Source organism: Topomyia yanbarensis, chromosome 2, assembly GCF_030247195.1.
Source record: "Topomyia yanbarensis strain Yona2022 chromosome 2, ASM3024719v1, whole genome shotgun sequence".
In the NCBI taxonomy this organism is placed as follows: Eukaryota; Metazoa; Arthropoda; class Insecta; order Diptera; family Culicidae; genus Topomyia; species Topomyia yanbarensis.
Window position 1 is genome coordinate 350,877,424 of NC_080671.1, and position 25,890 is coordinate 350,903,313.

Genomic DNA, 25,890 nt, shown 5'->3' on the forward strand with positions numbered 1-25,890 from the left:
TACAAAATTTTTAAATCCTCATAAAAACCGGTCCTGACGTACTAGAGACATTTTTCTTCTATTTTCGGAAAAAAACAATATGCGGTTACAGCGCTCTCACGTTGGTCTTTTTTATTGAAAAGTGTAGTTCTGATTTTTTTCGGAACATTCTTAAACCGAACGGTAATTGGCTTTACATAACATTAGTCAAATATGAGCTTTTCTGAAAACTCTAGCTCACTCACAAGAGTTTTCAAGTTTGTATGTGAAAATATATGAAAAATAGGCGAAAGAAGCAATAAATTCAATAAAAAATGCAAGTATCATCTTGTGCATCTCGCAATCTGCAAATATATAGCTTAAGGTGTAAGGATCAACATTGCCGAACACTGCAAATTGATCCGATTTTGGAGTAAAAAGATATTTCCATATAAAGTAATGTGTTGCCTCTTTTTCTCGCACATGCTTGGAATAGGAAATTTCAAAAAAATCGGTTGGTCTTCAAAGTTAAATAATTCTGTTGGTGAGCCTCCAATCAATATAAAACCTTCAACAAAGCTGTTGGTTATAAAATAAGCTAAGTGGTCATAAGTTTTGAGGCATGCAGATCTACTGTGGAATTTTTATGTGATTTTAAGCTTTAATTTCCGTGTTTCCATCTATATTACTATAGAAACTTGAAACCTCTTGTGAGTGAACTAGAGCTATCGGAAGCAGCTAATATTTTTCATATGATTTGAGCATTCATTTACCAATTGATTTAGCAGTGTTCCAAAAAAAGTCAAAATTGTTGTCGGTCTAATAACTATCCATACGTATTGTTGATCATGATAAAAATCTGCGTCTTTTGGCCACAGCTGCAGATTCCCTGTTAAATCATCATTGACAGAAAATAGTATGCTCGGGTTATTTCCCAGTTATTTTCGTTTGGTCGGTATGTAGTTCACATAGTCGGTAATAGGCACTCAGTGCGGACAGAGACCGACGAAAAACAAACAGGATAAATATCAGTATATCTTCTATTTTCGGAAAAAAAAAACAATATGCGGTTACAGCGCGCTCACGTTGGTCTTTTTTATTGAAAAGTGTAGTTCTGATTTTTTTCGGAACATTCTTAAACCGAACCCTTTCTCTCGGGCCCTGGAAACTTAAAAGTTTTGTGCCAGATGCTGTATGAAATCCTCTTCATCTCTCTATCGCACTGTGACAATGTAATTTTTCTTTAAAACTGTTTTCGATCGAAAATATCACAAAAATGTACCGTTTCAGGAACCAAAATTTTTCCGCCGATATTAGAATAGAGCAACATAGTATATGCAATGTTGAATTTCTTGTAATGATCGTATAAAAACCAAAGTGGCATAGTGTGTAAATGAATTATTGTATGTTGACAGGTATTTTTTTGACATTTTCACTTCTCGTGACTCACGAGCACTTGTCTTCCTTTCTGAGTCTTTCTGAGTTCACGCTTCATAATGATCCAAAAGATTGTGATTGGTGGAGTTCATGGCAGTTCGCTGGATTCAAGTACTTACGACCAAAATGCACCGAAATAACCCCATCCCAAGCTCTGGGAATATCGACAAGAAGCAAAATCCGGTCAAAATCGTAGTTTAATGTCACTGTTGATGTTGCCTTTTCTGAAGGAACTGGTACTTCGCCTTCTACAGGTACAGATTACCTCCTAAATAAGGTATTTCGAAGTGAATTCTGCTATTTTCTTCTTTTTAAACCCGTGTTCCACTCCGAACTTATCATTTCCCATTCATTGCACTGGTATTACTCCTGTACTGATGGAATGTCAACTAGGACGAGAAACTCGTTTGGTTAAGGTCCAGTCATTCCTGAGAATACCACCAACATTATCTCAATTCGTCGAACCCTGCGAGTTTAGAAAGATATCTTTAAATTGTGAGAGGTTTCCATACCTATATTTCTGGTATAAGAATAGTATAAACCTAGCTTCACCAGTGACATGTTCGACTATCCTTCACTGGCAATAACAACTGCCTAAGTGCACTGCACAACCCAAGGCACCGTCTAACAAAGACACTGTCTCGCATAAAGGGTGACCTTCGTGATAGAGTAATACACTGCACTTCGATTAAATATTACAAAAGACAGTGTAGTGCACCAGCCACTAGCTTTTGAATGTTATATTTTTGACAGTAACGGTAAAGTAATAAGACTCTAATTATCGGTGGGTGTGCGCAATATTAATTCACAAAAAGGAAAATATGGATAAAACCAATTTGCGCATTGAGGGCACAAGACCTAACTAAAATTAAGTTTGATTTTTGTGTTTGAAATTCATCTCGTCAGTAACTAGCACCAAATTGAGGCAAAATTAGACGATGTATCTGAACTAGCACTAGTTAAACACAATATCCAAACAGTCATACGACACAGGTAAACCCCGGAAGCAACTGGTTTGTCCCAAGTGATGTTCCGAAAAGCAAATAAAAAAGCTCTGGTTCGCTGACGAGAAAGCGATGGGTGTGTGATTTTCAATGGATTTCTAGGATATGATATATAATATGTGTTGATGTTTCTAATATTTCAATGAGATAATTTCAATCAAAAGTTCGATCAAAATTTCTTTCAGTTCCACCGTGTTAGTTCAAAGCGATTCATAAAGTAATCAGCTCAATGACTAAACAAATCACGTTTCAAACATTCTCCGTTGCCTCATCTAATCGAATTCGCACGTAGCTACGGAATTCGATATGCGACTAAGCAACATTCGTCACATGATGGTCAAATGTCTATCGCTTGCCTATTCATTCATAAATAAACCAAGCTGATGATCACGAACTCTCGCTTCACCTATTACTGCTATTCTGATGTTAGTACATGAGTTAGAGCAGCATCGTTGACAATTATTCCTACCTATTAGTGATCACCATAATTACGTTGTGTAGGTTAGTTATAACTTCTTATCCCTGTACATAAAAGGCGCTTAAATATTTCCGTGGCACTCCTGCGACGAAGCATAATAATAAGTTCTAATTCCACACAATTCAAACATTCAGGAAGCTCAATTAATTCAAAACGGATCTACCTTGAGACAATGCAAGATTTATTTCGCCAGGAACCAAAATACGTCAGGTAAACATTCTATTCAACACTATCTACACTAGGTACATCAAACCAGTTTTATATATAGGACGTATCACTTGATGTCGCTAAATCGTTATTCTAAGCGATGGTTAATCCATTGACACTAATGTTATGTATATCGAAATAGGTGTTCGACAGACTAACGAAAAAATCTCCGAGCTACAAAGACCGCATCAAAGTTGTCGAAGGAAGCTTGGAGAAGCGTGGTCTGGGACTATCCCCGGAGAGTTTACAGTACCTGCAGGATAATGTAAACGTCATTCTTCACATCGCTGCCACCGTCAAATTCGACGAAGAAATCATCAAAGCCGTCAGTTTAAATCTAGGTGGGACGCGAGAGGCACTGGAGATCGGAAAAAGTTGTAAAAAACTAGAAGTAAGTAATAGGGCTGGGTTTTACTTAAACTATACAACTACCCGGCTAACCATATTGATTCCAGAGTTTCATCTACGTATCAACGGCCTACTCGAACAGCTACTCAGAGCACATCGAGGAACGTGTGTACCCACTGGATATACACCCGGTGAAAATCCTTGAAAATATTGATGATGATAAGATGAAGGAAGACTTGTACAAGTACTCGCTAAAGTGGCCCAACACCTACACGTTCACGAAAGCTCTCGCTGAAGGTATCACTCAATACTACTGTCAGTATTTCCCTGTTGCAGTGGTTCGACCCTCCTGCGTAATGCCCGCGCTAGATGAACCAATGCCTGGTTGGTGCGACAGTATATACGGAACGAATGGAACATTTATCGGGTGGTACTACGGCTTGATTCGTACTAGCCAAATCGACCCACAAGTACAAATTGATACCGTTCCGGTGGATTACGTTAGTAACACAATTATAGCCGCCGGATGGAAAACATATGCTTCCAGGTAACCGTAACTGAACGATCCGTTGATGTTGAGAATCATTCATGTCTAAATTACAGGGAACGGGACAACGAAGTAATTGTTTACAACTGTACCAGTTCAACGGATAACCCGCTGACATTTGGTATGTGTCCGATCGACTAACATCGAGTAACCAATTTCATGATTCCTATATTTTCGTAGATGAACGACGTATCGAGTGTGAGAAGGTCATCAAGAAGCATCCCCTGATGACAGGGCTCTACCGACCGATTACGTTGTGTACCACCAGCGAAACTATGTTCCGGATCTACTCGTTGTTCCTGCACTACTTGCCAGCCTTTGTGGTGGACACGGCGCTAAGGCTGCGGGGCGAAAAGCCGCGGCTGGTTAGCACCTACCAAAAGCTCGACAAAGTGATTGAAACGGTTAAGAAATTCACCAATACCACGTTCTTCTTCGATAATCAGAATATGCGGGAGATGTATGTACAGTAAGTATCATATCGAATTTAAAATTTTAAGTTCAATAACTCCGCAAATCCGATTAGATAATTAAATTTTATAAAACCGAAACATACACACTCAAGCAAAAATACAGCGAATTTCATAGGAATATGGTATAGTTTTTAACCTCAAGTAGCACGTATGTAAATCATATCTTATGAGAAGGCATTTATTTTGTTAAATCGGTTTGCTATGATTTCATGTTCCATAAGGTATCTTTGAATTATCATAAGACAATATTATACATTTCTCTTGTGTTTATGAGAATCATAAGATGCTCGTATGAAATTCGTACGATTGGCATATGCAATAACTTATAAAATGTTAAGGCAATCATAAAAGTCGTATGTTTTTCATATTACTCTTACGAAAACATAATTTTGTTACTTTTCTATTCATCATAAGATAAATCTTATGAATTTCGCTATGTGTTTTGCCTTAGTTTAGGTTAAATCGCCTTTATTCGCTCGAACTGTTTTCCCCATATCCTAGATGAATAAACTAAAGTAATGCCAAATATATTCAAGTCATCCTAATTTTTCTATTTGTGGAACTTGAAGCCTTCAATTGTAAGAATTGTTTTCGACACGTTTTCTCCGCCAAAAAAGACTTGACTGTAGAGAGCAAAAATGCTTCAGATTGCGGGCATAGCGTAGATGGTAAATCGACTGCTTTATAAGCAGCTCACTTAGGTTCGATTTCCAGCTCCGCTAATAAAACGGTGGAGCCGCCAATGAGCAGTATAATATAATATTATGATAAACGGTTCCATAAATAAATTTTTCGGATAGCTTGTCATTAAATAATTAGGTACTTATCAAAATTGACTGTTGAGTATAATTTAAATAAAATTCGATAAATCTTCAAATCTTCCTGGTATCGCCCACTAGGAACCTTCCAGAGTCCTAAAACCAATTCAAAAGTCTGAAATCTCAGATTTTGGGCTACAATTCACTTCCACTCTTTTTCTATATAGCAGACATTGTCAACATGTACGAGTTTCTGATTCAACTACAAAATCTATTAAAATTTAATTTGCTGCCCATTCCCAAACAATTTAAAATTCTCTATCGATAAATGAGCATGCAAAAACCTATCCATCAAATTTCAACAGCGACAACGTACCTTACCAGAGCTCGAGTTGTCCAGCAAACAGGTTGCAAAAATTCGTCTCGATTCGACGACATGTAGACAACAAATCAACAGGATCGACTCGATTCGACATTTCCAAAGCGAAATAAATCAGTCGATTAATTTTAGAAATGATCATCCACCAATGATACTAGAGCTTTACCCATCCAGAAAACAACACACTACAAGTTTACAAGTTCCCTTTTCTGTAGTGAGAATAGAATAGATTTGAAAAATTGAGAAAAACATGCCACGTGTCTGGTCAATCCCTACAATTAGATTATTAATTTGCTCAGCAGAAATTTGATCAGAAAATATAACTGTTTAATCAGCGATCATAGGCAGACCTCTTTCGACAAACATGATGTTTGATATTCCAATGAAAACAAAATGACATCTTCTTCGGCTAAGTTACTCACTGCCAGCTATGTGTGTATTGAAAAGTGAAAGATGCTGCAGAACTTGATAAAATTTGTTTTCCCATTTAGGATAATTAGCTATCTATTGTCAATTCGAGTGGTTCGTGGTTCGCATTTGATGCGTTTTCACTTTAAAGCATTTTGAAATGACCTTGAATATACTTCAATTAGAAGAACAGTGTGAAGATGTATGCTGTCTAAAGAACGGACAGTCGCGGCGAAAGTCCTGTTAGGGGTTAAACAAACTTCACAGCTAAAACATAGTTTTTTTGTACGATATTTAAAAAATATAGTACGAACCAGAAATCCTGTAAATTAACGTTTCCTTGCCACATTTATTTTTTCTAGAAGGAAAATTGCAAAATTAAAGGATTCGTCTGGGCCATTTTAATGAACGTTATCGGCACTATATTTTCATCTTTAGAAAATTTTCCACATCACGAGTGCTTGGGTTTATGCGAAAAGACAGCAAGTTAATAGCCACCGCATTTTCCATGGTCAGACAACCACTTCATGCTTCTCCACTCGTTTTGACAGATCACTACAGAAAGACTCAAATTAACAGTTTCTCATGTTTACAAGACAAGTCACACAATATAAAAGTAACTGTTTTTTGTCGTTCGCTTCGCGCTGACTCAGGCAGAAGCAAAAAGCACACTGGGTATCGTGACCGTTGTCTTTGGTGGTTAGAAATAGCCATCAACATTTTCTCATCATTTTGCTCCCGATCACAGAAAGGTTTCAAAACTATATCTCGCGTTGTTACTTGTTAATTTTTTTTTATTATTTTAACTACTAACAAGAACTAATTTATTACACAATATGTTCTGAAAATTGTGTTCTGTTATAATCTTGTTATTTCATTCAAATCGGGTTCAAATCAAACGAAATACGAAATTTTTCAAGAGTCGCCGAAACACATGTTTTTTCTTTAATTAATTTTTGGAATTCTCGGGGGGGGGAGGCTTTAACCCTCTAGACCCCGCTTCCCCCTCCCTACAACTGCGTGGGCTATTTTACAATTTACAAACTGGTACAACTTTTATCATTGAGATCAATCCTACAAATGGTCTAAAGAATGATCAATACAAAAGCACACAATGCAGGTTTGACGCATATAATGAGGTTCCAAGAGCAATACAAATACCAATACAAGGATTGTAGAAGGAAGATGTTGGAGTGCAAAGCGTATAAACCGGTGGTGGACAGCCTAGATTCTGTTAACGCCGTTCTCGTAGTACCGGTACCCAAACAACAGAACAATATTCTAGTGTTAAGCCAACCAACGCACAAGAGAGCGATTTTGGACGGTATACGTCCCTAAAGTGTTTCGCTAGTCGGAAGATGAACCCCAGCTGTTTTGATGTCTTATGCATGTATGTGGTTTGAAGTTAGTGCCAATTCCATGATGACTCCGAAATACGTGAGTGTCTTGGAATGCTCGAGTCGAACAAATGATAATTAAAATGAATCGTGTAGCGTTTCTGGGTGAACGTGACGATTAAGTTTTCACTCGGGTTTAAAGCCATGTTCTTTAGATCCACACCCCGTACTGATGCTCTCCAGTTCACTCTGAAGAAGCTCGGCATCGTTCGAAGGCAAAAGAAAGGCGTGGCCTTGTAGTTTGTAAGTAGAGGAGGAATATTACTGGGCTGAGATGGCTTCCTTGCGGGATGCCGGATGTTGCAAAGAATAGTGCCAAGGCGATAACGTCGTAACAGCAGCCCGTGGTCGCGAGCAAATAGCTGTCCGTTGATGAATTTAAGCCACCAATATTCTGGTAGTAAACCTCGATGTTGTTGGAAGACGGATCAGGTTCAGCAGAGAGTGGAGCCATGTTGCCGTTTTGAGCGTGTAGTAGGATCCTTTCGGAAATCCCACGAACAGTATCAGAACGGCTCACGGTCACTAAATCGACTGTGGTGAGGGATTCAACACATCCCGAATCAACTGCGTCGCGCCCCAAAATACGACGATCGTCGTCGGCGAGAGAAATGGTTGGCATCTGATCACAAGATGTCGGCCAAATACTGGAAGCGAAGCATTCATCAGCACTTGAAGTGTTCGGATCAGATGTATACTTGCCATTTGTGGCGGGTTAGAAGACCATTTCACCCATCCTATACACAGAACCGCGACGACTGATGATTGCTGGCTGCGATTGCCGATCACTGTACGACGACCGTCAAATCATATGCGTATATATGCATTTGCAATGCCATGCGGGAAACATCAAACCGTTCCTGAGAATTCTCGCGAAAAATACAAATTTATTTTGGATGTGAAATGAATGTGTCAAGCTGACGAAATTTGCTCGTTTTTGCGACACCGTTTCTTCACTTGGGAAAACGAATGTCGTTTGTGCTGAACTAAACGCTGAGATATCCAAACATAACCAGCAAATTTCGCGTCTCGCTAGAAAGGTTTTAACATAACCTTTGCCATAGTGTCGATCTGAAAATGCAGGCCATGACATATAGATGGCACTGTGTTTTGCTCGTTTAGTGGTAGTTCAATCGATTGAAGAATCAACGCAAAACTAAAACGTCTTGTGAGACACCTGTCTGTCAGGCCTGCAATTACAAAAAGGATGATGGGTTAATTTTTATAGAGGAAGTGAATTTCTAAACGATATTCTTACAGGTAAATACAAATTATTTTGATATGGAATATAAAAGTGATGGTAAGAAATTACTTTTACTTTATTGCGCAATTTGGTAAAGTTATAGTTCATGAAGTTTTGAAGTATTGCAAAACCTACTCTGAATTATAAAAGGTTATGTTATTTTTGTCATATTGCGACCATGAACGTCCTGCATATGCGGTTTTCGCAGCTTTTCTTACTTGCAATAATATCGGCCGAAGTAAAATGAGCTGAACATAAAATTTCGGCGCTTATCGGAGAAGTGCAAGAGCTGCTTTCATTTATGAAACACTGGATAGGGAATTTTGAAAAAGGTGGTAAAATTTCCGGATGCACCAAAATAGCTCAGGCACGCGTGAACAACACAATTTTTTCTTTTCTGAAAAATAACCAATGTCAGCGGTTATTAAAATAAAAAAATATTTAAGTAACGTCAGATTTTTGCAGTTATATCTTTGATAGATTTCTATAACTTACCTAACGTTTTTCTTGCCGTTTTGGATTCCGTGTTGAAGATATTAGAGAAGGTTCCGTAAATACCAAAAAAATTCACCGTAGTTTGACGAATGTCAAATTTCCCATCATCATTTTTACATACTTGCCATCTGTGAGTCAATCACGCTTTGATTCGCCAATTGCGCCCTTCGCTGACTTAACTACACTAGGAGACACTTAACTACACAATAACCACGGTAAAAATAAAATAGCGATTCGATTGATATAATAAACAACGATTAAACGTGTGCGGAGAAAACTCACATGAGCTCCCTGCATGCCCCATTTATAAATTGCGTGAGGATAAAATTAAACGATCCTTGAAGGAGAGGTCTAAGCGCTCCTATGCAGAAATGTTGAAAAATGCTACCCCTAAACCCATCTTCTTAGAAAACACTTACGCATCTCTATTTTCGGAACAGTCTGACTCTGACGGAGCGTGCGAAGGTACATCATTTGTTTTACCCGGAAATTCCAGAAAAAGAAAACAGTCTTCTTTTCCCAAGCTGCCAAGAAAGGGCCTTAAAATTTCTCCACCAATAGATAAACTGCGCCCAAAACCGAAAAATTCCGATTCAAAACCGAAATCAATTCCGCCCGGTTTTGGGAACGTACAATCCAAACAGAACACCATTACTGGAAATAATAAAATTTCGACTTCCTCTGAGCCTCAGCCGGGGGTAGGATTATTGAAATTTTCTGAAATTGTTGATTGGATTTTTAAAGCATTCAATATTTCTGAACCACTAAAGAGTATACTTTCAGCTTTCCTCCCAACAATTAGAACATTTTTAGAGCAGCTGATTGCTCAATGGCCCATCCTTGCAGCGATTGTATCTTTCAATGGGTAATTCATCTCCTCCAATGAAAGATTCCATCACTGTTTTACAGTGGAATTGCAGAAGTATCATACCTAAAATTGATTCCTTAAAAATTTTACTGCATAATTTAAAATGCGATGCTTTTGCTCTATGTGAAACATGGCTTACCTCAAACATTAATTTCAACCTAAATGATTTCAACATTATTCGCCTAGACCGAGACACCCCGTATGGAGGAGTGCTTCTAGGAATTAAAAAGTGCTATTCTTTCTATAGAATTAACATCCCCTTGTTTGCGGGCATTGAGGCTGTAGCTGTCCAAACGAACATTAAAGGCAAAGACATGTCTATCGCTTCTATATATATACCTCCCAAAGTTCAAATTGGACAACGTCAAATTTTTGAGGTAGTGGAATCCATGGCTGCTCCGCGTCTGATACTGGGAGACTTCAACTCGCACGGTGTATTGTGGGGTTCCCTCTACAATGATAATCGATCCTCTTTGATATACAATGTTTGTGACGAATTTAATATGACAGTTTTAAATACTGGCGAATCAACACGCATCCCCAGACCTCCTGCACGTCCAAGTGCATTAGATCTATCTCTGTGCTCGACATCACTTCGGTTAGATTGCACGTGGAAGGTTGTACCTGATCCTCACGGTAGCGATCATTTTCCAATCGTTGTTTCAATTAACAGTGAATTAGGACTTACGATCTCAATCAATGTTCCTTATGACTTAACACGAAATATTGATTGGAAAACATACGAAACATTAATTTCCACTTCTCTTGCTTCGACAGAAGAGCTACCCCCTACCGAAGAATATGAATTCTTAGCGGGTTTAATTATTGAAGCAGCAGAACAAGCCCAAACGAAATGCAATCCTGGAATGACAATACATAGACGGCCCCCTAATCCTTGGTGGGACAAAGAGTGCTCTGATGCATATGAAGCTAAACAAGTTGCCTACAAAGAAATTATGAAACAGAAAGGGGGTATACGTGAGAACTTTGAAAATTATTTCATTTTGCAAAACAAATTTGACAGTATACGTCGTGCCAAAAAATCTAGTTATTGGAGACACTTCGTTAATGGCTTGTCAAGAGAAACATCAATGAGTACTCTTTGGAACACAGCCAGAAGAATGAGGAGTCGAAACGTGACTAATGAAAGCGAAGATTTTTCGAATCGTTGGATATTTAATTTTGCCAAGAAAATTTGTCCCGATTCTGCTCCTGCGCAGAAAATCACTCGCGATGCTCCCACAAGTAACGATTTCATAGATTCGCCTTTGACAATGATGGAATTCTCAATTGCACTCCTCTCATGCAACAATAATGCTCCGGGACTAGACAGAATTAAATTCAACTTGGTGAAGAATCTGCCTGACCTAGCAAAAAGACGCTTGTTGAATTTATTCAATAAGCTTCTTGAGCAGAACATTGTCCCGCACGACTGGAGACAAGTGAGAGTTATCGCTATTCCAAAACCGGGAAAACCAGCCTCCGATCATAACTCGTATCGACCGATTGCAATGCTATCCTGCATCAGGAAATTGTTGGAAAAAATTATCCTACGACGTCTCGACAATTGGGTTGAGGCGAACGGCTTGCTATCAGATACCCAGTTTGGTTTTCGGAGGGGAAAGGGAACGAATGATTGTCTGGCGCTACTTTCGTCAGAAATCCAACTTGCTTACGCAAAAAAAGAACAAATGGCGTCTGTGTTCTTAGACATAAAAGGAGCATTCGACTCAGTCTCCATTGATGTTCTCTCGGAGAAGCTACATCAATGTGGTCTTTCACCAATATTAAATAATTATTTATACAATTTAATGTCAGAAAAGCACATGCATTTTTCATATGGCGATTTGGCGACACTCAGAATAAGTTACATGGGCCTACCACAAGGTTCTTGTTTAAGCCCCCTTCTCTACAATTTTTACGTGAATGATATTGATAATTGTATTGTCAGCCCATGCACTCTAAGACAACTTGCAGATGATGGCGTGGTTTCTGTTACAGGACCAAAAGCCTTAAATTTACAACAACCACTGCAAGATAGTTTGGATAATTTATCAAGTTGGGCTTTGAAGTTAGGCATCGATTTCTCTACGGAGAAAACAGAGTTGGTTGTTTTTTCAAGGAAGCGTGATCCAGCTCAGCTTCAGCTTCAGTTGGTTGGTAGAACGATAGCCCAAGTCCTGACTTTTAAATACCTTGGAATTTGGTTCGATTCTAAAGGCACATGGGGAGGCCACATTAGGTATCTAATAACGAAATGCCAACAAAGGATAAATTTTCTGCGAACAATAACTGGATCATGGTGGGGTTCTCATCCAAGTGACATGATAAGATTGTATCAAACAACAATACTTTCAGTAATGGAATATGGGTGCATCTGTTTCCGTTCAGCTGCGAACACTCACATTATTAAACTGGAACGGATACAGTATCGCTGTTTACGAATTGCTTTAGGTTGCATGCAGTCGACCCATACGATGAGTCTTGAAGTACTAGCGGGAGTTCTTCCTTTAAAAGACCGATTCTGGGATCTCTCTTCTCGTTTACTTATCCGATGTGAGGTTATGAACCCACTGGTAATTGAAAATTTTGAAAGACTTGTCGAGCTTCAACCCCAAACCAGATTCATGACAGTGTATTTCAATCACATGTCACAAGAAATAACGCCTGCTAGGTATGTTCCCACATACGTCAATATACTAGATACTCCTGAATCCACTTTATTCTTCGACACGTCCATGCAAGCAGAGATTCGTGGAATTCCGGATCATCTACGCTCGCGGGAGATCCCTAAAATATTCACAAGTAAATATCAACACATAGACTGCCTTAAAATGTTTTACACTGATGGGTCACGAATCAGTGAGGCCACTGGTTTCGGTATTTTCAACAATAATTTTTCAATTTCTCTCAAACTTGCAGAACCCGCCTCTGTTTATATAGCGGAACTAGCAGCAGTTCACTATAGTTTTCAAATAATTAATACTTTACCCCCGAACCATTACATTATCCTCACTGATTGTCTCAGCACAATTGCAGCTCTACGCTCAAAGAGGATTGATAATCACGATCCATTCTTTTTGGGGAAGATACGAGAATCTCTGAGTAACCTGACAAGAAAATGTTATAAATTTACCCTAGTGTGGCTCCCCGCCCATTGCTCTATTGCGGGCAATGAGAAAGCTGATAATTTAGCCAAGATTGGTGCACTAGATGGTGAAATATATGAAAGACCCATCGCTTACAATGAATTTTATAGCGCTGCTCGACAGAGGACACTTGCTAGTTGGCAAACATCTTGGGACAATGGAGATATGGGACGATGGCTACACTCAATTATCCCTAAAGTATCAACGAAGGCATGGTTCAAAGGATTGGATGTAATTCGGGACTTCATCCGTGTGATGTCTAGGCTCATGTCCAATCATTATACTTTAGATGCGCATCTCCGTCGTATTGGGCTCGCTGAGGGTAATCATTGTGCTTGTGGAGAAGGTTACCATGACATTGAGCATGTTGTTTGGTCCTGCACTGAATATCGTGAAGCCAGATCACAATTAGTAGATTCTTTACAAGTCCGAGGAAGACCAATCCATGTTCCTGTTAGAGACATCCTGGCGTATCGCGATCCTCTATACATGGAACTTATCTATCATTTTCTAAAAACAGCGTCTGTCAAAATTTAATTAAATTCGTCTCCTCATACTCTCATCCAAGGCTAATCATTCACCAATTAAAGTGTCCTAGAATATTTAGTTTTTGAATTTAGACAATAACAGAAAAAAAAGTAAATAAATACACCCGAAAATACTAGATCAGTATGAAATACAACAATGTAAGGAAAAAAGCAAACAATAAAGTGATTTCAGTGTTAGTTTTAGACAAAGTACTAGTATAGTTAAAATTAGTCTTAAGGATTTTTGTAACGTGCTATGTAAAAAAAGAAACTGGCGTAAAAAGCTTTTGCAAATGCCGTGTCAAATAAACGTATGGAAAAAAAAACGATTAAACTTCAAAAATCTTCTCAAATTACAAAGGCAATTGATAGAAACAACTAGTTTTTAAAGTGCACACAGTGTGCAAAGTTTAAAGAAAATAAAACCTATCCCGTAGATGAGATTTGACGTGTCGCATCGCAACATTGGTTCAATTTTTACATCTCCGCCCGGAGTTGGATCAACTCGAGCATTTGCCCTGTATGTGGAAAAAGCTGCGCTCAATAACAAGCAAATTCTCATTTCTCATTCCCGAAAACCACACGACCCCTCGCATTTTTTCTGGATCCACCCCTGATTACTTATAACTCTAAATGGCAGCATATAAATCTTAAAACGCACATTCGAAGCTTATAGGGATTTTAACAAGTAAACAATTTCAATGTAGGTCTCATAAAGTTAATTTTGCACCAATTTTACTACACATATTTGTTTTACCAAATAAACTTTTGCAATTTCTACCGAGGTTTACATAGTCGAAGTATCAGCAAACAAAGTTTTTGCCGAAATATCAATTTAAGTGACGTTTGTTTTGCTGAAACTGGGAAAATATATCGCTGAAAATCAATAAATTATTGTAACTTTGCTAAGATCTCAGTTGGAAAATTTTACTTCCATCGTTATTCAAGTGTAAACTAGGCTTACCACCAACCGCTCCTGCAGCTATTCAAACAGGGTTGCTATGATTAATGATAAAATCCACTTGTTTTGAAGTCATACTGCTTCTTTAGTTAATAACTTTTCTCAGCGAATTTTCACAAACTTAAAATGTGCCACGTATGTTTTCAGTTGAAGAATACCATTAGAAATATATAGTGTTCTCATGAATTGATTGATGAGGTGATTTTTTAAGAATTTATTTCCAATTTTAACTGATTTTCCATGCTAATTTCCATATAAACTTTGAAATTTTTGGAGGGTCCTTAGACGCAACCGATTGGTACCAAAATTTGCACAATTACTAAGGGCCATAAAAGGAATCAGTAAAGCTTGGTGGAGCTAAAAGTCAAAAATTGAACCACTCTACTGTACATTGAACAGAAATCGCAATAGTAAATGAGAAATAAAAATTTTGTCTATTGTACGAAGATAGCGATCTTAATATAAAAGTAGATATAGAAAGTATCACCTTAACCCGAAAGACGTGTTGCTGTTAATGTCTCCAGATTCTGAACTGAACTGGCAACTCTGTCTTCTTGATATGTTGTTTTTGCTCTTATCCCATATTGTGAGGGAAATCTTCAATAAACAGACTTGTATTACTTTGAGAATTTACTGAATGCATGGTCCAGTCTGATATTTTCTTGTTCGTTTTCTGTTGTTATCCGTATTCAACGAGTAGCGACTCCGAAATTTCTTCTTAAAGGAAATTATAAAACATGGTTTTGTTCTTTTTTCTAAGATTATGTGACGTGTGTTCGATTTGGAAATAAAATTTGAGGACAAGCAATAATCTGAATCTACACATTCTGATGAAATGAATATACCTCAAAAGATAACAAACATGGATCTAAAACTCGAAGAGCTTTTTTTCTTTCAATCATCTTTCTTTTAATGTTGGTAAAGACAAACAGGATTCTCAACCTAAAGTTTCAATAAAATCCGTCGTTTATCACAATGACTCGAACTGTCTGCTTTAGTTCATTCAAATATAAAGTTTTGAATTTAAGCCAATTGTATTTTACCAGGCAGGATAAGATCAGGAAGAAAAGTCATTCTAGTTTACATTAGCTAAAGGGCGAACACGAAATTATTGCGACACATTCAACAGGGCATAACTTTTTTACCATTGGGTAAAAATCAACCAAATTTTGCACACTTTCTCATTGATGTGTATTGTTTACATGCTGTCAAACTCGATGTCGTGTTTTTCGATTCAATGACAATGGAGGTGAATCAACGCGAGTCGAGAGAACAAATTCTTTCCAAACACCTGGAATTTCCTGGCCTGTCGCACCGGCAGTTGGGAAAAATGAACTGGAAGAAAACTGGGACCGGAGAACAAAAAGACGGAGGGAAAGGTGAAGCGGATGATTAAAGCAAATCCCAACGTCTCAAGCCGTGATTTGGCTAAAAAGATCGGCATGTCGCAGAGCTACGCCCAGAATGCAAAGAAGAGAGCTGGACTACATGCATACAAGGTACAGAACTTCCCAAACCGCGATGAGCGGCAACAATTGACGGCTAAAATTCGGGCACGGAAGCTCTACGAGAAGATGCTGACAAACTATGGCTGCTGTGTGATGGACGACGAAACGTATATAAAAGTCGATTTTAAGCAAATTCCGGGGTTGGAGTTTTTCACCGGCAAGAGCAAGTTCTATGAGGACGACAAACTTAAGAAGAAGAAAATGTCGAAGTTCGCCTTCAAATTACTCATTTGGCAGGCCATCTGCTCTTGCGGACTGAGGAGTGAGCCTTTCGTGACAAAGGGCACAGTAAATGGCGAGATCTACAAATCTGAGTGCCTCGAGAAGCGCATTTTGCCGTTCTTGCAGCAGCACGACGAAGCTCCACTATTTTGGAGATTTGGCATCATGCCACTATTCTAAAAGTGTCCTGGAGTGGTATGATGCCAATTCTGTCCATTTTGTTCCAAAGGACATGAATTCGCCAAACTGTCCGGAGCTGCGCCCGGTGGAGCAGTACTGGGCAATGATGAAGCGGGAACTTCGGAAGAGCAAGAAGACAGTCAAAGACGAGAAGGACAAGTTAAGAAAATGGAAAAAAAAAACTGAGAAACTGGTACCGGATGACACTGTAAAGACTTTGATGGAGGGCATCAAGCGAAAATGCGTTCAATTTTACACTCAAGGCTCCATCGATTAACTTTTCTTTTGATTTTTGAAGTAAATATATGTATAAAACTACCCTAAAATTTTGGTTTGATTTTAAACATTATAAGAAAATTGGCATGGCATTTTCGGTGTCGCAATAATTTCCTGTTCGCCCTTTATCTCCTAGAGCGAGAAAAAAAAGGCATGATAAAATCCACTACTACATTAATCAACATCTTGAAAAGATGTAAGATTATCAAATAAATTTGATCAACACCTTTCCAGACTTCCTTGTTCATGAAGCGTCATATATTTTTTCTGCTCAGAATGAGACTTTTTATACATTTACTGATAAAATTTTAATAACTTTCTCGGGTGATTTTATATCGATCTATAGCATTCTACGAAATTGTAGACAATGAGATTGTTCATTAGATTCTCACTATCAGTACTTTTTTATATCTACAGTACCAATTAGTAGCAAAAATGCGAATTAATTTCATTAAAAAACTTAAGTTTTCAATAAAAAAAACTTTAAAATAAAAAAGTTGTGCTAGACCTCCCGACTGAATATTTTAATTTTACTTTCAAATGAAAGGGAAAAGTCCATTCTTTCATATCCCGAAGTTTTAGATGCCGATTTTTTTTTAATAAAGTTGTTCGACAAAGACAAAAACAAGTGTGTAGACAAGAACATTCGATAAATAGAATTCAGTTGTGTTGAAAAAATTACCTAAAGTTAGTTAACATATTACTTATAATGGACCTAGATTAATGAAAGCTCTGATGTATCACTTGATTCAATTCCTGCCTTCTTAATGTATCCGAGATTGTGGTTTGAACACAACCCCTTATTTTTTCGTACAATCAGGCATGGACATTATATGAGTGTTTGAGTTTTTATATTATAATTAAAATATGTACACACCCAGTCTCGCATTCTTTTTACGAACCAGATCGATTTTAAATTTCCGCAATTTTTAACTAGATCTCAATTTATTTACAGAATGAATTCAGCCGACCATCGACAGTACCCGTGCGACAACCGTACCTACAGCTGGCGGCTATACTTTGAGCGCATTATCCCAGGTCTAAAGAAAAACTTCTTCAAAGAGGACCTCAACAACGTCCGAGCAGCCCGATTGGTTCATCGGAGGAAAGAACTTGCCGTCAATGGCGTACTGGCGATTATAGTCGGCCTGATATTACTCCAACTTTACTATCTGTTGTTCTGAAATTAATTTACTATACAGGCATGTAAATAGGATGCGTCCCTATGGTCAGACAAAGTAATCAGATCTGATTGAACAAAGATTATAAATGGATACAGAGCTAGTGATCAGTGAAAATAATTGGACAAAGCGTGTAGATATGGCAATCGAGGAATTACTCAACATGCTTGCGGTTGGTACAGCGGGGGCACCGGAGTGCGTGATTAATGCCAGCCACCAGTGGATAAAGAAAGTCAACAGGCATGACAACACGAGGGTTTTAATGGTACATATTTTAGAAACTTCGCCGTCACAAACAGAGCAGAGATGCAATGATGTAACAACAATGTCGGACGTTCCCACACAAACAGCTGATTTTCGACGCATCGTCTCTATATAGGTTTAGTTCTCTGTTTAGCCGCTTTTATGTATATTTATTGAATCAAATTTGTGTGTTGTTTTATAATTTAATAACAGTTCGCGGTCGATGAAGTTGTCCAATAGTCCTGCTAAAAATAATTCGTTTTACTAAGTATCTTCATGCGTAGAATAAATTAGTGATGATCTACCACATTAATGCTGACTTTTACGGTGCAGCACAGCTCATATCCGAACAGATTGTATTATTAATGAAGTAACTGTAGATTGAACTCCGCATTTGTATAATTAACAGCTGGTTCTACCTTGGTTCAGAGATGAGAACAAAAAACGTGGAAAACTAACTTTGCGTGTGAACTTGATTTAAAAATCCTTGGCAATGGATTATAAACAATGTTGTTGAATAGAAAGAAATATTTCCGGTTATCAACGTTCACTCGGGTTTAATCTGAAATATGACTTTAAATAAGTGAACCTTTTCAAATGTACTGTATACGAAAACAGTACAATAAACCCACATCTGAGATACAATTTGAGGTAGGTATATAAAAAATAACACTTGCGTTATTCCCATTATTTGTGCATCAATGAATTTCTTTGAGTGGAGTAGATGGATCGCATCATCCATATCATCATCAAATTGAGCACGTGAATTAGGTTTCTTCCTATACAATGGGTATTTTCAGTAATACTGCTTGAGCCGGTGCTGTAACCGTGGCATGGATACTTTGGACGACAAAGAAAATACAACTGAAACAACCTAGCAAAGTTGTAGGGTAACTGTGCCCTAATTCATCTTAGCACCTCTATTCATTCCACCCATTTAAACACATTAGTTAGAGCAGCATCTGCTATTCCTTTTCAACACATTAGCTTAAATGGCAGGATGAATAAGGGTGCGTTGCAGTCGACTTTCCACTTCGCGAGTAATGATTCGACATCCTGTCTAATGAGATGAATAAGGGCTCGTCAACCCTAAATCGTTCGTTTAATTGGTAGAAGCCTTTTTGACTTGTCACGTAAGAGCTCTATGCTGCGATTGATCATGCCGATGTGATGTAATCAGGGCCGCCAAGAGTGGGCGCAGTGTTTCACCCTGGTTCAGAGTTTGGAAAGTCCCATATCTTGAACAAAAAGTGTAGCATTATTTTGACTATTTTAAAATCAATTGCAATTTTAATAACTTAGAATGGACAAGCGAAGTAAAATAAATTCTGATAATTAAAATTTGCAGCATTTTTGAAAACATAGCTTTGTACGAACAATTATGGTGAGAAGTCTTGAGGTTATCACTTTAAGAATTCTATACATTCCTTTTATAAGACGTTCAAAAACGGAATAACTTATAAAATTAATAAAATGAGTAGAATGATTAATACAAATCAAATTAATGGAATAAATAAATCAAACTAGTTCAGCTCATTGAGTCAAAAATTAATGTAATAAATTAAATTGGATCAAACTAAAATTTGATGAAACGAATAAAAGGAATGACTGAACAGAATTAATAGAATTAAAAAAAGAAACAGAATAAAATGAATGAGCTGGAAAAAATTAATCAAATTAAGAAAATTAAATAAATAAATAAAATTTGTAAAATGAATCGAATAAATAAAATGAACAAAATTAATAAAATATATGAATTGAATGAAATGAAAAAATGGATGAAATGAATTACATGAATGAGTAGCAAAAAAGGAATAAAAAGACAAATAATATGAATAAATTAAATTAATCAAACATGAAAAACAAATGGATAACATTTATAAAATCCATGAAATAAAGAAAATAAATAGAATTAGTGAAATGATAAAAGAGCAATCAGTTGATTACAATGCTGTCTCTTTCCAGTAATTCTTATAGCTTGCGAATTGTTTCGTTCGGAATTCTCGTTCCGGAGATAGGGATTAATGAGTCCTAAACAAACCAATAACAGGAAAAAGACTACTAATTGTGATTGCCATTGAAACTCCAACTGAAGCGTTGTCAGCATAGTGCTAATGTGGGCATCTGAAACCTTCGCTGTAAGTTTAAACAATCATTATACTTGTATTCCTCACCGAGAGTTCAAGGGGTCTTTGGGAGATTTTTAATTCGTGGATATTTATGATCTTTGATCGCTTATTTTGCATAAAATAAGCGTACCAATACAATTAATATGCATTTCCAATAATATCATCACAAGACAGGTAATCTTAGTTTTCAGTTGACCAATTTGAATAAATGTATTATTCAAAATTCAATTGCAAGACTAAAATTTTAAAAAATGTACGTGGAATGCTCATTTTCGAAATTTTCATTTTCAAACATTCATATTACCCAGTTAAGTCGAATATTTTTCTGAGATACTCAAGAATTTTTCTTAATATTAGTATATATAAACACGCAGTCTAGAATCGAATTAATTTGGAGTTCATGTAGTTTTCGATTTTTGTTCACATGCCTACTGCCATATTGCAACGTTTCGATGAGATATTTCTTCGTCTTCAGAGGAAAGCAGGGTTTGAACATTGATTAGTTATAGTTTTCTCTTAATACAAATATTTTGCAAATTTTCGTCAGGCTACAAATATTTTCTTTTCCAAGTATGATGTAATATTAAATTTGTTTCTGTGAGTGACCTTGTTGTATACTAAAATGCAAAAACTATTTACAGGGAAACAGCAACCAAAAAAAGGTTTTGTCTTCCTAAACCTTGGACATTAACAAATATTTCAGATTACTAGAAGATCTTATGCTTCACCTAAGAAATGGATAGAGAAATAGCAAGATTGATATGAGTCGTGACAGTTACCACGAACACGAAGAGTAAGAGATAGAGAAGGGGGTGAGAGGAATGGTACCTGGTTAGTGCCGTGACATCATTTTTATATGTTATATGACCAGTATAACCTTGCGAAAGAAGTCAAATTTTCACTAGAGTTTTGGGGATTCAAAAATAAAGTTACTCTCGGTGCTTCACGATGATAATATTCAGAAGTATAATATGATAAATATATGAACACGCTATTAGGTGGATTACTTTGCGATCTGTGTATTAATACACCATCCAACATCTATCTCACTGCTGAAGGCAATGCTTAATCCAAGGGGTAAGTACACCAACTCTGAAAGAATTTTCATTTTGAAGTGAAATTAGACATTTTTTTATTTTGATTACAGAGGTTTTAACCTTAGGGTTATTCGCCTATTTTCGGGTTAGAGAAATCTCTTTTGGAAAAATTTCTAACCCTATGTTCGGGGTTAGGAATCAAACCCAGGTGAGCTGCGTACAAGGCAATCTATTGCCAACTACGCTTTGCCCGTACCCCATATTAGACATTTGAAATTAACTTGCGTATGAAATTTTGAGAAATAGTCCATTAATTATTAAATAAATTAACATAATGTTTTCGGAATCGATTTTCTTGAATCACGTAGATGTTTCATACTCCGATATTCAAAATCGGTTTAGTTTTGCCTCTAAAACACCACTCTTTACGCAATTGTCTCATTTTTAGTTATAGAAAATTGGTAGGTGGAGATTGAAAATATAAAATGATTAATATCTTCACGGTTCGTGAAAAACCCGTTTCGTGATATAACTGCTTCGTTCGCGAATTATTTGCTTAAAGCATGTTGTTATTTGACAAAATGACCCATATCTCAGAAAAAACAACATATCAAAAATCAAAGAATCTTAGTGTCAAATTGTCAAACTAATTTTGTTAAGATCGGTTCAGCCGGTACTGAGATGATTGCATGTCATTAGTGCACATACATACATACCCCCCCCCCCCCCCCCCCCACACACACACACACACCTCCGGGCCTCGGGAGAAGTTGGCCAAGTTTGAGCGAATCCTATACATTCCTATTTTTATGTTTTTAATGACATTCAATTAGCAAGGGACTGGAAAACGAAATATATTTTTCAATAGAGCCATAGTACTCAAGGGAGAGCAAGGAGTTGAAGGAAGAACGTTTTAGAAAACCGTGGAAAGGGTCATATGAGTAAGGTTAGAGTTTACCGGAGACTTAACCCTTTGTCTGCTACCGCAGGAGTTAGAATCTTTTGGCATTAGAAATGCAAATGACCTGAGTCTACGGCATGTCCGGACGAGCGTAAAGTAACTTGTTACTTCATGCTGGCGGAACCGACAAAAAGTTAAGTCGCGGTAAGCTTCCACACTAAGCTTTTTACGACGTTGAAACTCATTGAATGAGCTAGTTTTTGCCCTGTTTTGTAAGAAATGTAAAAAGAACTAAGGCGTGGAGAAGTAGAACATTTCTTCTTCTTTCCAGAACACTCAAAAAATTTAAAATCGGTTGAAAAATGACCGCATAGAAACATTGAATGCCGAAAGTCCCGAAAAATGTTTTTTTTGTCGTAAATCAAGATTTTGAGGGTGTACAACACTTCTCAAACATTGTCTTGTGTTGCATTTGGTGAGATCGTCAACCTATACTAGGTCACTTGAAATGTACAAAATCACTGTAGCACCGTGTAATCTAAGTTCCTTCTGAAAAAGTTTTCTGAAAATAACTCTCCCCTCCCAGTTATACTTTGATGTTGGTTGGAAGACCTAGCGAAGCTGGATGTAAGACTGTGCAACGAAGGTTTCACTAATTTTTCCCAGATGTTCAGTAGTTTAAAAATTTAAAACCAATCGGGTCTTTCTTTCGTAAGAATGAGATCACCGAGTACTTCTTATTTTTGTTTATTGAGGCATTCATCATTTGGTCATTCGTCCGTAGCACTTCAACAGATTTACACACGTGTGGTTCTTTCCATATCAATTAACAAAAACTGGATGCTGATGTGGGAGGAATATTCAATCTTCAAATGAACGAATCAGACGACCCGCGAAGAACTGCCGTGAAGTCTTCAGCACTAAACGCACATCATTAAAGTACAGCAAAAACATCAACAGTATCAGGTGCATTTCTTGGAGCTTTATTGACGTTGAAGGAAATGCTGCTACCTGATAATCTCTATCCCTCGATCCGTGAGGATTGCCACAGGCGTCGGTCTGCATAGCAGGAACTGAATCGTCGATGTAGGAGGTGTTCCGTATCGTATTTCAAGCTACAGAAATTATTTAATCAAAATATCTGCCAACAGTTTTTTCGGCATTTAATTAGCAAGGGACTGGAAGGGGAAGTATATTTTTCAATATTTTAGAGCCATAGTACTCAAGGGAGAGCAAGGTGTTGAAAGGAGAAAGTTTTGAAAAGCGTGGAAGGATCATATATGCAAGCTTAGAGCTCACCGGCGACTTAACCCTTTGTCTGCTACCGTAGGGGTCAGGGTCTTTTGGCATTAGAAATGCGAATCACCTGAGTCTACGGCATGTCCGAACAAGCGTAAAGTAACTTGTTACTTCATGCTGTCGGAACCGACAAAAAGTTAAGTCACGGTAAACTTCCACACTAAGCATTTGCGACGTTGAAACTCATTGAATGAGCCAGTTTTTGTTTGTTCCCTCACCAATTGCCTGCCTGAGTGATTTTATTTTATCGACTATTGTGACTGTCTCAGCGTGTGTGACAATATGGTCACATGTGTTGCTGATTTTCACTATGGCTCTAAAATATTGAAAAATATACTTCACCTTCCAGTCCCTTGCTAATTAAATGCCGAAAAAACTGTTGACAAATTAACTCAATAGGTCGTTAACAAAAATGGTTAACAAAAAATGGTAAAAACAAAATATCTGCATTTGAGCGATTGTTGTATCGTGGTTCAATTCGTCAAAAGCGGCAGATTGGTTGGTGCAAATAACATCAAATTGATCGCGACATTCCACACTCACTAGAATATTGTAGGATGTTAGACACAGAACGTTGGTCGCTGTCTTACGTCGAGCCGTGAAGTTATGTTGATCGTCACCAAGATATTGCTGGCAGCGAGCCGTATAAGGTGCTATAATACCCAGCTCGAAAATCTTGGAGACATCACTCAACGAAGTTATTCAACGATATTTATTGACTTCTCACTCACTCATTGAATTTATTCTCAAAGGGAAATCCCTTTTTATGGAATGAAAACATGTTCGTGTGTTTCCAGCTAGCTGGAATTGCAGTATTCTAGTCAGGGCGCAGTTCGTTACAGTATCGTTACAAACGAATGGGATAGTTGATCGTCAGATTTGGGAAACAGGTGGCCCCATACAACTCCAAGCTACAATGTCAGCCAAATAATCTACAAATGGGTGAGCTGGCTCGGGAGTCTACGGACCAAGAATTAAAGATACGATATTTATAGGAGGAAGTGGACTACAGTTTTCCAGGCAGAGGTATATGCAATATACACCTGCTCGGAGGTCTGCAGAAAACTACAGATATGAAAAAAGCGCAATCTTCTCAGACAGCCAAGCAGCACTATTGGCAATAAGGTAATTGAAATGTGAGTGCAAACTTATTTTGAAAGTGGGTATCTAGTCAATCAAAAAAATCGTTGGTAACCAAATGGTCGACGAGTTGGCCACATGTTTGTTGGACCAAAATTTTCCCATTAACCTGGATAAAAGCAGCAATCGTTCCTATTCATAATACTGAAAATATTCACAACGTTCAAAACTACAGAGGGATCTCTCAATTGAACTGGCTAGCTAACGTTCACGAACAGCCAGTCTACAACGTTACGTGTAAAGCACATTATTTCGGGGCATCGTACGTGTAAAAACACGTGTTCAAATACATTTAATATACCCTCCGGCGTCCCGCACGGCAGTCACCTTGGCCCACTTATTTTAATATCATCTATCAACGATACCTGTAGTCGTATCAAGTCTGTAAAATTATGAAATGCAGATGAACTATAAATCTTTCGAACTATCGCTGCGGGATTTGATTCTGCAATACTACAAGAAGACATCGGCACTCTTCAAGAGTGGTGGTCGCTTAACGGTATGAAAGTCAGTATTAGTAAATGCAAAGTGATAAGTTTCGTGAGCTTACTTTCTCCAGACCACTTTCAATATAACTTACGAGGAAGAGCTATTGAAAGAGTAGATTCCCCCTATAAATCCGTAGCTTGGAAGTGCTCAATGATAGAAAGTTGAACTTCCCGGCAACATCCCTGCGACAGCCGCCAAAGCTTTCGGGATGCTAGGCTTTTTTTTTAATTGCCCACCACACTCCCCCACACCAAAGAACTCATACAAGAGTCCCCTGAGTGGACGCAACTTGTCTCAGCCCATGAACAATGGCAACAAAAATAAACAAAATAAATAAAACAAGCTGAGCTGAGACAGACATTTATTGATGTGCAATTAGGTTAAGATAATTAACTAAGGTGGAATCCCAGTGGAAATAGATTTCCTGTTAAGGGATCCACATTATAAATTAAATTAAAGTTAAATACTGCTGACGGATGTTTACATTAAATTACAAAACAATATCATTAATTAAATATTTCGTTAAGTCTATGTTTAAAGTACTGTTTCAATCTAGCCTTGAAGATGGTACGATTGTCGATTCTCTGCATGTCAAGTGGAAGTGCATTAAATTTGGTAGGGCCAATAAAAAGAATGCGCTTTTGGCCA

The 25,890-nt window shown here is 37.6% G+C and overlaps 1 protein-coding gene across 1 annotated transcript in view; it reads left to right on the forward strand.

The window, feature by feature from the left end:
• The window catches only part of LOC131684239 (fatty acyl-CoA reductase 1-like), a 69,917-nt gene extending 51,369 nt beyond the window's left edge, over positions 1–18,548 (forward strand). The window contains exons 3-7 of the mRNA XM_058966930.1: positions 3,227–3,475; positions 3,540–3,979; positions 4,036–4,100; positions 4,160–4,448; positions 17,779–18,548. Of these exons, the coding sequence (XP_058822913.1) occupies positions 3,227–3,475; positions 3,540–3,979; positions 4,036–4,100; positions 4,160–4,448; positions 17,779–18,007 (1,272 nt within the window). The 3' untranslated portion in view covers positions 18,008–18,548. The remainder of the gene's footprint in view (positions 1–3,226; positions 3,476–3,539; positions 3,980–4,035; positions 4,101–4,159; positions 4,449–17,778) is intronic.
• The last annotated feature ends 7,342 nt before the right edge of the window (positions 18,549–25,890 follow it).